Below are 12,716 nucleotides of genomic sequence, written 5' to 3'. Positions count from 1 at the left end.
ATAAGTGAATACATTCATATTTATTTTTTCATACATTGATCTGATGGTTTTTTCATTATTTTACGTTAGGTCATTTCGTCTATAGAAAAAAAATTGAGAAATGTACCGATGTTTCTTAAGGTTTTATTTGTAAATCCTTTTCAAAATTTAAAATTTGCATGAGGATATAAATGGCACTATTGCTTTTCAAAAGCCGACCAACAATAAAATATTCACACTTAAAAAGCCGAGTGGATTTGCAACTAGTCTCGTCCATAGTCCATTTAAAAAAAGGCCTATTTATAATAATTGACCGTCGAGTGATCTCACAGTAGCCGAAATTCGACCGTCGAATTTCATATATTTGTAACACATAAGTACATAAATGTTACTTTTATGCAGTAATTCTCTACAAGGGTCTCTTGACGTGGAACAAAGTTATTACTTTACGTATTAATATATAGAAATCTTTAAAAAGTAAATTTGTTACAGATTCAGCACTTTAGCCTCAGCCAGAGCAAGCCAGGAAGTGTACAAAACCAACCAGGCAGAATTGAAGATTACGTACCGGGAAGATCCTCTGTTGTCGATAAAGAAGCAAAACAGGTACACAACTACATTAAATATGTACACAAGTTGTCGCAATTATTCATCTCATGGTTTGAAATGTAAATATGGCTTTATTAAAAGTTGGATCATTATAACTATTTGGTTGGATATTACTAGACTCATCACAGGAATTTCGTCTATTTTTCACGACTTGCGTGCTTACATACGAATGTGGTATACCTTTTTTTACACATTACCAACGGAAATTGGCGTCAATGGGATATCATTTACTGTAACTTTATTCATAAAGATATTTTTTCCAACTAACCCACACGAGTCTCGATAAAATTATTTATATATATTTTAATATTTTTTCTTTTCTAGTGGTGGGACGAGGTCATGGACATATTTGACGGGGTACGGAACCTTTTTACTCTATCGTATATGTGTAACGTACCGTGTGTATATGTTTTAACTCAGTAATAACTGTGTATATTCTCAAAGATCTTGCTCTTTTTATCTCCTACTAAAACCGTAAGGTGATGTTGCTTATTTACTAAATTAAAGCAGCAATCCCTACAATATTCTCTCTTTTACGATTTAAAACTATAAGCATATTACGTCTATTTGGTACAAAAATCATAAGGCTGTATTTACATTGGACATTGTAAATAATGGTGATGGAAATTGGTAACTTAATTTTATCGAATACATCCATATTCATATTTTTCATTAACAGTGTAACAGGATGTTGAGCGTTCTCACAATATGATTGAAATATTTCTAATTCGATACATATAATTATTCCATTTAATAAGTGGTTGTTGTGTTGTGCAATATGTCATTGTACGAATGATTAGAATTGTAAGGATGGTGTCATATTGCCGTCTACTTGTACATAAAGCTCTATACTGACAACTAATGCGTGTGTTCACATCGGCGGCGGCGTGGCTAACAGTGGCTAGACGACAACTCCCCTCTGCCTCCTTACACCACATTGCTAGCACGCGCCATACAGAAGAGTGTAAGGTCCCCGGTTATCATGCTATGCCTTGTTTGTTGTGCTAGATCACCTACCATAGACACTGCATTTGGAGGTTTGAACTCAAAAAAATTTGGTATCCGGCTGCGAGGACCAAATCTGAATGCCTAAATGTTTTTACTTATTCGTTTGCGCATTGACTACGACAAAGACAAAATAAATAGCGCCATTTAGTGGCAATAACCTGAAGCTGTTTTAATTCCATGTACAGACTGCAGCTAATATGATTTGATTAGTAGAAAAACTAAGAAAACTCCCTTTGCCTGTAATGCGATTATTTTGATACTCATGACGTCAAGCGTAGAATAAAAAGGTTTTAAAAACTTACTAACGGCATACATTTTTGAATACCACGACCATTATTGTAACACTAATGAGCTATTATATATTATTATTACTTTCCATTATTTTATACGGTGTCTATAGAAGGTGTACTATGGCTATATCTGCCTGCACGGGCTGCTAAATGTTGTGATGTTTTCTAAATGTACTTTCTATGACCACTACCTCCTACTAGTATATGGCGTTTTTTGTTTCCAAAATATTTGCTCTTTAATTTTCTTTGATACAGACTTTTTTATGTACCATGTCTTAAAGTTTTTTGCTGTGGTAGGTTGTGGCTTGAAAGATTTTTTGAAATGAATCAATGCAATAAAAAATATTACATATTGGTAAAAAAAACATTATACTTTTATGACGTATAATCAATTTGATTGTTGTTGTCCCTGATTTTGCATTCTTCATTTCTTATAGAGAGTGATAAGAATTGCATGCTGTCATGTCTGGTGTGATGTCTTATAACATACAATAAACAATATATAAGTAACTATTGTTAAATATTGACCATTGTTAATTAATATACAGTGTTTGCTTAAAACGATTTCCAGCTACGGCATGGTACCTCTTCCCGTTAGTATTGAAGAAAACTAAATAAATACATGTATTCAAAGCTATCTCCATAATAAAAAATACTTCCAACTTCTTTCAAATATACTATGTAGGTACGTTGTTCGTTTTCATGCTATTATTTTTTATTTTGAATGTTACTTCTTGTGTTTTAAATTTGTAGCATGTGTTGTAAATCGTTCAAACCATTATCGACTATTTAGGCGACAAAACTAATAAATGTTTAATTTCATAGCAAAACATATCAAGCACAACGTCGTTGCCGCAAGCTTCGCCGAAGGAAAAGAAAGACATCACGTCTACTATACTGTCGAAGTCGAACATGGCGAAGTAAGTATTTTTAATATAAAAAAGTAAAATATGTTATATACCTACGCGTCGCAAAATAAAAATCTTTCATTAATTCTATTCTATGGTCTATAATTTCTCAATTTTAGGCCTAATAATGGATCAATACGTATTATATTCGTCGACGAAATTATGTTTATTATATGTATATAAGAGAGAGAGACGACCTATATTATATATAAGAGTTGAATAAATACGCTGATTTATCAATTTTAATGTTATATTCAACCCTAATATGCCTAGGTCTATAGTTTACCTCATCTAATAACACAATATATTTATAGAGCGTTAAAAGAGTCTGGGTACGAATCTGACTCGACGCTGATCTTTCGACGTCGCGAGGAGACAGACGCGCCTCTGTCCCCCGCAGAGAGACGAGCCGCGTACAGAGACCTGCAGGCAGGAGGTGAACCGCCCATACGAGGGTTCCGGTCACCCGCGCCACCTAGACAAGGTAAGAAATGTTTACAGTTGATGAAGGATGAATCTTTATGGGAAGTTCAATGTAACGTATATGTAAATTGTCTAAAGACTTAAAAAACTTCAAATTACATGAGAATTACATGAGAATTATAATGTTTGACATTGTATCGGCACATACCGGGTACGTGAGGCAGCATCAGATAAAACATGCTTGAGTTGGATTTACACTTTTATTAGGTGAACTCTTGAATGAACTTTCCTTTGACAATACTGTATCAAGTTTTACTGATTTATAGGGATTTCGCTAACGCTCTTATGCAAAAAATATATTTTGTTTAGTTAGTGTCCCGATTGGCTATCCAATTTTATGCTCTAGTAACTTCTACTATTATCTCCTTCACTTTTGGCAAGCGTTATGTGCCGATACCAATATTATATTACGACTGGGCATAATTTTAATAAACGTTTATTGACATAAAAGGCCTTGTGTGACATATGCATGAACTATTAACTTTCGGTGTGGGTTACCAATATGATAACTTTAACAAACTACAGGAGAAACAAATGTGTAGACAATTGCTTTAATTTTCACGTCCCGAACCTCTATTAAAAATTATAAAAAACGTTTGTCGCAAACACCATACAAGCCTTAGAGGCCCAAGGTTAGTGCATCAGATGCCTTTTATAACCATAGTACAAATGATTACGCCATTGTTGGCTGTGGCTGCTGAAGGCCGAACTATAATAACACTAACATTTTTGAACTGAGTATATTAGTTTATACTGCCGCACTCTTCGGGTAAGTACAGATTTTAATTTATATCGCATGCTCTATCTCAATAACGTGGTGCTGGAACTTCGGTTGACTGCATAGTAAGGTAAAAGTATCGCATGTGCACTAGTTGCCTCCAAAATTAAACACACGTATAACTTATTGATCACCGCGTTCTTTAGTTCCGTCACGGTCGTTTGTAGTAGTAAACTAGAATGTGCAACAACACCTCCAGTTTCACGATATTATTGCAGGAGCACACGAATCACCTTCTTAAGTATCACATCTAACACGCTATGGAGATTTCACTACAGAAACAGTTCGATCTTCGCAGACGAAACTGAAATCGAATATATTCCGATTTCTCCGACACTGACGAAGATAAGAATCCATAAGAAAACATCTAATCTACATGAAGTTATCTGCTATCCTATAACTTCAGTGGAGCCCGACGTTTTGGCTAATATCAAGAAGAGGTCCTCAAGTTTATTCAATGCTGAAACTGAGAATTATAAAATAGACTATCCACCAGCGCCACCACGAAGAATTTCATCCAAAAATAGCAGAACTTTAAAATTAGTTACTTCTGCTCCACCTCAAACAATAACTGATATGTCTAAAAAGTCCACAATCCCAACTAAATCAAATGTGGATTTCTTAAAAGATAAAATTAATCATAAATTATCTCGACAAAATACACACATCATAACTAAAACCAGAACAGATATCAAGCAGAGTGATCAGCATTTATCTAAAGCCCGTATCATGTCTATATCAGCCCCGCCTGCTGTTGATAGAAAGAATAGTCTAGCTGTAGGAATCAAAACATCTAAGAAAATGGTAGATACTAAATTATCAGGCACCAGTAGCTTTGGCTCACCAAGAAGAACTTTATTGCCAATAGAATACCCTCATTATACACACAGCCGATGTGGTGGAATGACGTCGTCGGTGGTAATAGAAGGAGGTGCTGGACGAAAGACTCCCATAACAAACATATTAGATAAAGTAACTTCTTTAGATAAGCTTTGGAGTGCTGATAAACGAAACGAACGGATTGATGTTGCAAAAGCAAATAAATCGGTCGCACGATCGAATAGTACGGTGATAAACAAAACCAACAAATCTCCAAGTGCTATTATTACAAGACCTGTAACATCTAGTGTTACTCACAAAAGTAGAGACATGATTCGCACCGCAGAAAAGTACAAAAATTAAAACTCACATCAACTAACCAAACCAACGACTTGTTCTGGCTCTCGAAATGACCAAAAATCGACAAAAACAAGATATTTACAAATGTCCTCAAACATTTCAAAATCTTCTTCAAACATCCCATCTGGTTTAAAAAAGCAAACCCAAATAAAATCCGCCGTGGTTACAAATTTGAAAAAGAAGAAATCGTTGGAAAGCGTAGTTATTAGACCTAGGAGCGTGCCTTGTCATGAATCTTGTAGCAAAAAAACAAAGGATTTGAATAAGAATATCAAGAAATCATCAAAAGTGAAGTCAGTTTCAAAAAGTCTTGCTATTGCAAATACTGAATCTTGCAATCAATTTGGTGATACATCTAACGAAGCCTCATATTGTGGTTCATATGAAAATATAACTAGAAAGCAAAATATTGCCAAACAACTAATAAAATCTAACGAGGCGATTAATACAGACTCTTTCTTTCAACATCTCTTTCTTGGTAGACCTTGTAGTTCTATTGTGACGTATCCAATTTTCGAACAAAATACAAGTGTTCTTCAAAAGGCGAAAATGTTTCAATCACTTCCGTTAGACAACAATACTCCCAAATCATTGAACTCTTATTTAATACACAGAAAACCAGTCTCATTATCTCGATTTAAAATGTGGGATAGATATCCGAGTCCTGGACGACCACAAAGCCCTAGATCTATATCTTGGCCAGGTAGAATGCAAACTGAAGTACGAAAATTCGATAGTTTGTCTAAACATGATGAATTTGGATCAACTTCATCTTTAGCGACAGTGAGGAGTAAAAGTGAACCGCCTTCTAATAAATTATACTTTTCGCAAACATCTCGACCAAAATCGCCCGTGGTAATATTTTACAAAAAAGATAGTCTTCAAGATTTATCTAGCAGAAACTCTACTTCGCCCACAAGACTAATATTAACACAAACTTCAAGACCTGTTTCACCTAGAATTGTTCAAAAAACAACAACTACTTCCGTCAATGTAAAATCACCATCTCCAACTAGGATAATTTTAACGGAAACAAGTCGTCCCATATCCCCTGTCGTTACACGACGATTACCAAGTGCAGAAACTGATAAGGAAGCTCCATCAAATGCTTTAAAAAGTACAAAATCATACTCGGGTAATTTATGTAGAAGTCACTCGGCCTCACCCGTGTCTATTAGATCGCCTTCTTACCGACGTATTCATAATGCTCGCTTACAAAGTAGTAAAACGTACAGTGATCTCAAAAAAAGTTTAATAAGAACTAGAAGTGCTGGTGATGCGGATAAAAGACCTCTAGACATTAATGCCCCGCTGAAAGTTAGAAGCGATTCAAATCTCCATGTTGATGATCCCGAATATGATGAGTATATTCAAGATATACAAAATATAAAAGCAAGATCTGAAAGATTTAGAGAGCTTAATAGATATTATGCTTACTTGGAAAGAGTAGCTGAATTAGAAAAAGCAACTTCAACTTCTGAACTGCGTCATAGAAAAAAAGATGAAGAAATTATCGATTTCGATCGCTGGAAAAAAATACGAGCTATTGAAAGAGCCGAAGAAGAATTGAATAATCTGTATCGAAAATTGAAAATAGCCCAAAGTGAAAAGGATGTTCTTTTTTATCCTCGCGACCCGAAGGATTTTAGATGGAATTTTGACAAAGAGAGGGGTCTTAGAATCAAAGAGAAATCCGTAGAAGATTTAAAAGACCATTTTCAGCAAATTTCGTATGATGCAGCAGAACTAGATCAAACACCATCAAAAGACATTTATAAACCTTTATGGCGGGGAAGCAGCGTAGCAGAAACTGCGTTTCATATTAATAGAAAAAATGATAAAACAAAAGAGGAGCCAAGAAGCGTCTTCAAACCTACAATAGCTTTACACCAAGACTCTTCATTAAGTGATTTAAGAAAACAAATAGGATTAGGAACTCGCTTGTGGAGTAGTTTATCTATGGAACAAGTTAACGCCTTAAAAAATCAATTAAATGCTATTTATAGTAAAGAAATAGAATCAAAGAGTAATAAAGAGTCTGAACAATTTATCGTTGACGTGAGGGATAGAAGAAGTAGAGAAAGCCCAACATTACATGTTCGATGTAATTCTTTAATAACACCAAATCAAATTCCAAACCAAAATCAGTCAAAAAAACTTCTTAAATCCGAATCAATTGCGGCAATGCCCTGTCCATCAGTCAAAGAATTAAAAAACAACGTCAATAAAATACAAATGTCTTTAAGTGAAAATGAGAAAAGAAAAATATCACAAACTTTAAGCAAAGAACTATTAGATAGAATGAATAAATACGATAATCAGGCACCGTTGTCTTTAAAACAGGAGCTTGAGAATAGTAGAATTACAGAACAACTGAAAGAAAATGTAATGAAAAAATCGCAACCTTTTTCTTCAATAACTAATTCAGTTGAAACTCTCAAAAAAAGGCCATCTATAGAAAGTGCTTGGGATGGTAAAAAAATGTGTAATCTCTATACTAATGATAAGACAGAAACACAGTATCAATCCTCAGCTAGTGAAACTGAGACTGCAAGCTCTGATATTTCCAATAAAACTGTTATTTATTGCGGGTCTAATAAAGAAGTAAAAGAAAAAGGTGGAATATTTTGAGTCAGTAAAAAATGTTTTAACTCCTGCTAAAACTATTTATCACGCCAGAGAAAATTCTGATGAGAATCAAAAACAAGTGAAGCAAGAAGACACGCAATTACAAAAACATGAACCAGAATCTCAAAAAATTCAAATAGTGCAATCGCAATCATGCTCAAATATAAAAGAATTATTCGGTGAAAGTGAAAAAAACAAATTCCTGTCGCTCCCGGCAAAACCTGAACTACATTCAAGATCTGTGTCACCTCATTCAGAAATGTATATTTCTGATCGACAAACCCTGACACGCAAAGATTTTCCAGTGACGAGACAATATGGCGCAGTCGAAGCCCATCCCCCGACCCGGAGCGTTATTGGCACGCTTACTTAAAGTTAGCGCGAGCCGGTGAAGTACGTCGACTTATACATCGATTCGATTCACCTCCTACGTCAAGCTCACGATTGCGAAGACATCGTAGTGATCCGGAAATAGCACGCAACGTCCTTAATAAAACATGGCCTTCTATTGAAAAACTTTCTTCGCGTAGAGATAAATGTAGGACTATGCTTCCCGTGGCACGAGTCCCGCTGCGCCCGACGAACCGCTTTATGCCACATATTGACATTATATCAAAACTAGCAGCCCTACGAAGACGCGCCTCCCCTAGATCACGATCTGCCGAGGAGGCTTTAGAATGTCGCCCTGGAGAAGTGGATCGGATTCGACGAAGATTCGAAGCTATGTCTCTGCTTGGTCAAATATATGCTTCTGCACCTGATGTAAGAGAACTACACGATATTGCGCCTTATTTAGCTGGGTCGTGGATCGCTCACCGATATCCAAAGCCTAGTGATAATAATAGATCAATTAAAGATCCATCCATCCTTGTTCACGGCCGTAGCTCACCAGTAAAAAAAGAAATCAAGGGACCCGGGCCAAAAGAATCCGTTAAATTGAGTTCTATATTGAAGAATGATTCATTGGCGAAACAAGAGTTCGATCCTTCGTTGCACCGCCCGGCAAGCCGCTACGAGCCACCGCGAACGCCCCCTCGTCCGCCGCCAGCGTCGTGGCCACAACGCCTTTCGCCTTACGTCACGTCTTCGAAGCACACAGTCAAATTCCGTTAATTTTCGAACTTTTACTATTATAATTACTCATATGATTGTGAATTGTTTAATTTTGGAGCAACTTGTACCATAAGCTTTCCGTGTTGAAGACTTATTGATTCTCGTTAAGGTTTCTACTGCTTCTGTGCGTGTCTTGTTCACCTTTTGCGTGTCTATCCAATACTTTGATGTTTGTTTTCTGAATGAAAACTTAACTTACAAAAAGAATTTAAAAGTGTTATTTCATTCGTACAAATTAAAAATATGTAATTTATTAAAATTAGACGACAATCGATATATCTTTGTTGGTAATATTATATGTTTGCATTTTGTAGTTACCTATTATTTTTATTATGCACTATTAGAGGCCGAAACTGCACCGGAACCGCCGCGCAGATCACAGCTAGGGAGCTACTCCGATACAGGTTAGTATTAATTAGTAGTACTTGTATAGTTTTATAGTGTTATGTGTTTATAATTGGCAATTGCAGGGACTAAGGACAATTATGGTCGAATAGATTTAAAACTAATCAAAAGCATTTCGGATCTTATAGATATAGATAACGACAAAAAATGTGCAACTAGTTGCGTTTAAAAAATACGATACCAAAACCACTATACTCTACATACATAATGGCGTCAGCAACTTTTTGTTAACGACCTATCCTCCTACCTACCTATCCTAGTTTTCTATAAATTCCCTTAAATTCGAGGCTACACCTCAAAGAAACTCCAAATATAATTATCTAGAAACTGAATAATATTAGCACAACTAAAACAAATCCTAAAACTGAAAGACTGCGGAAACCTGAAAATGATTAAAAAATAATTATTAACCTATTTTTACATTTACACATTCGGTATCGTGTCGTGGCATTACTTCCGAAAACTACTCCAAAAAATGCTGTGGGAGCTTGAATAGTGGCTCTACATGCGCAAAAAAAAAACAATGGCCTTTGTTCAAACCAATTGGCATCTTAATATATTCGGTTGGACGCCGTCGTCGACGCATGTTGTTATGTGAAATAAACATTAAGTGAAATTCAAAAATAACCAGTGGTGTTCATGTTAAAATCTGCCAAAACACCTCTTGTATTGTGCTCGCACAACCGCAATCTCCGATTTACGTCACTTGCCTTGATTGGACAACCAAAACTCGTCGGATCAGTTTTTTTTTCAATTGTAAATAGTTTGCCTAGCCTCGCGAACATATACGTTGTGTTTTTTGTTCGTGAACCAATGAATGATATTTTATGGTACATTGATGACTCTTATAGTTATTTATTGACGGTGATATGTGTTATCTATATTTTGTGATAATGTTTCCTTATCTGTGAAAATGACTTCAGTTTACAGAGGACCACTCTGTTATTGTGTTGAGTGTGACCAAAATGAAATAAAGTTTAAAAGTGAACTTAAATAAAAATGAATAATCTAAGTGAAAGGACAATTATTCGTCAACAACGCGTTGAAAAAGGTGACATATTATACGATGACGATGGTTTCTTTAGTGATGTTCCGTTGTCGGGATCTTTATCGCGATCTATGTTAGCATTAAACAAATATGTAAAGACAAATTTACTTTTCGATGATAGCGAAGATTTTGAAGATTACAAACAGCATGATGACTCCGCGTATTTTTCAAAGGAGAGTAGTCCTAATGATTCTGTTGTGAGGTATGACACAGAGAGCTTAAAAGTAATGATTCGAATGAAAAAAATAATTTACGAACCAAGCAACATTAAGTGATAACGAATTAAAAGTCGTTATTACCCCTGTTAATGAAACTTTTCAAACAGATGATTACAAGTTTATACAACTACAGGATTCGCCTAAACAAAAGGATCTTAATACTTTTACTATTGTCGAGTACAACAATAAGCCAGAGACAGATGTTGAACGCGAAACTATACCTGAACAAGCAAATAGTGAATGTGAGATCAATTCTAATCATACTCGTGTCATTAAAAACACTGTGGTACGAATTGAATACAGTGATGTTCGCACCCAAATAAAAGAAAACAACGACAATTTGTATCAGAACATTCCTGCTCGCCCAGTATTGTCTACACAGCTATTGCGGAGTCATTAAATAGTGATTTCGATGATTCACGTTCACAAACTGTGGAAGAAAATGACTATAATGCTTATGAATCTAATCATCTGCCAGATTGTTCCACTTCTCTGGATGATGAAATAAGTATCAGCAGCTCTTTAGGTGATCATACAAATATAGAAAAAGATAAAAACCACGTCCTCACAGTGAGTATCACATAAGTAAAAATGAAATAGGGGATATTGTATCTAAATCACTGGAAAATAACGCAATAGGAACACTAAAAGATGGAGAATGTAGTGATACGGATGTGGTTGTTCGACGTCGAGAAGGCTACAAATTGAGAAAACAGGATGACCGACACACACTTCATGAATTTAATACATGGGGCAATAGGACCGATATCTACCCAGATGTTTATGCTCCACTCCCATACAGTAAGTTTTCATAGCGATTCTTTTTACGTTGTCAGTGAAAAATATACACATAAATATATTATATTTTATTAGTTTTATATGACACCTGACTTAGAAACTATATTTGTAAATAATGCACCTAGTGATAGTTAAGCTATTTCATAATGATAATTTTATACATAAATTCGGATATTTCAAAATATTTTTTGCCCCTATCTATGATACTCCATCAAACAAAAGGCATATTTTTGAACCTTATCTATATCAATGTTACGAACATTCCTATGATATTGCCAAAGCATTGATTTTTTGATAATTAACTCGTGCAATTACATAGCAAACGCGTCAACGATGCCTTGCGAAATGTAGGCGTTCTTGTTGCGAAGATTAATTATCATGAAGTGACATTTTCTCGTTTCTTGCTTCTTCTATAAAAGGAATTCTATATGGTGTAACTTATGCCCCTTTAGCGATAGCAATCCATATTCGGTAAGAGTTAATGCCACACTCTAAACGTTACAATTGACCCCTTTCAACACTGGCCATGATAAGTCGTAGCTAAAATCTGTAACTCGGAAACTAGAGGACTGTTGAAAATAACCGCTTCGTACGTTTAATAATGTTACGGTATCTATTTTGCGAAAAAAACTATAAAAAGATATTTTTTACGTAACAAATAAATGCAATAGCCACACACTGTTTTGGCTAGTTTGTATTGAAACATTTACTCACGACACACATAAAACAAGTTTGGCAAAGACAAAGAATTTAATTGAATATTAATAAGCTAGAAAGGTTGGTGACAGAATCAAAACAAGCGTTAATCTTGCAGCGAGAGCTTTGGCGAAAGTAAAATGTGACATTTTGGCGGGAGATCTTGAGCCTACGTAAGTCGAAAGTGTTCTCAGAGTTCGTAGTGAGCGACAACCGGTCGCCGTCAGACGTGTTGACGTGCTGATGGTCTTAGTGTTTGTTGTTGTGATTAAACATTACTGAACCTCGAATATGGGACTGCTTAAGCAGATTAAGAAGATAACCGCTCACGGTTTGTTGCTTTGTTATATTGAACTCTAAATCCTGGCATTTACCTTTGGTGTATGTTATATTTATTCACACTATTATTATGGCGATTGTAAAAATACATTTAATAAAATAAATATCGAATATCTTAATCATAATGCACTATATAACAAATAACTAGTATAAATACAATTATAATCTTCTAAATTACTTTATGTCACAATAATGATGAAAATTTCTTAGATTTCCCCGCGAGTCTTGTAGATAAAT

At 35.3% G+C, this 12,716-nt stretch overlaps 2 protein-coding genes across 2 annotated transcripts in view; both read left to right on the top strand.

The window, feature by feature from the left end:
* Positions 1-492: 492 nt before the first annotated feature.
* LOC115456433 (sorbin and SH3 domain-containing protein 1) overlaps positions 493-12,716 on the top strand; it is a gene marked incomplete in the record, with an annotated part of 39,945 nt that continues 27,721 nt past the window's right edge. Inside the window, 4 exon segments of the mRNA XM_037440710.1 lie at positions 493-585; positions 913-945; positions 2,712-2,806; positions 3,109-3,267. Coding sequence (XP_037296607.1) covers positions 928-945; positions 2,712-2,806; positions 3,109-3,267 — 272 coding nt within the window.
* The window catches only part of LOC119189902 (kinesin-related protein 4-like), a 13,535-nt gene continuing 4,185 nt past the window's right edge, over positions 3,367-12,716 (top strand). The window contains exon 1 of the mRNA XM_037440709.1: positions 3,367-8,970. Within this exon, the coding sequence (XP_037296606.1) occupies positions 5,319-7,865 (2,547 nt within the window). The 5' untranslated portion in view covers positions 3,367-5,318 and the 3' untranslated portion in view covers positions 7,866-8,970. The remainder of the gene's footprint in view (positions 8,971-12,716) is intronic.

This window comes from Manduca sexta, chromosome 20, assembly GCF_014839805.1.
Source record: "Manduca sexta isolate Smith_Timp_Sample1 chromosome 20, JHU_Msex_v1.0, whole genome shotgun sequence".
Lineage (NCBI taxonomy): Eukaryota > Metazoa > Arthropoda > Insecta > Lepidoptera > Sphingidae > Manduca > Manduca sexta.
Note: the sequence above shows the minus strand (reverse complement) of the source record. Positions and strands in the feature narration are given on the sequence as shown.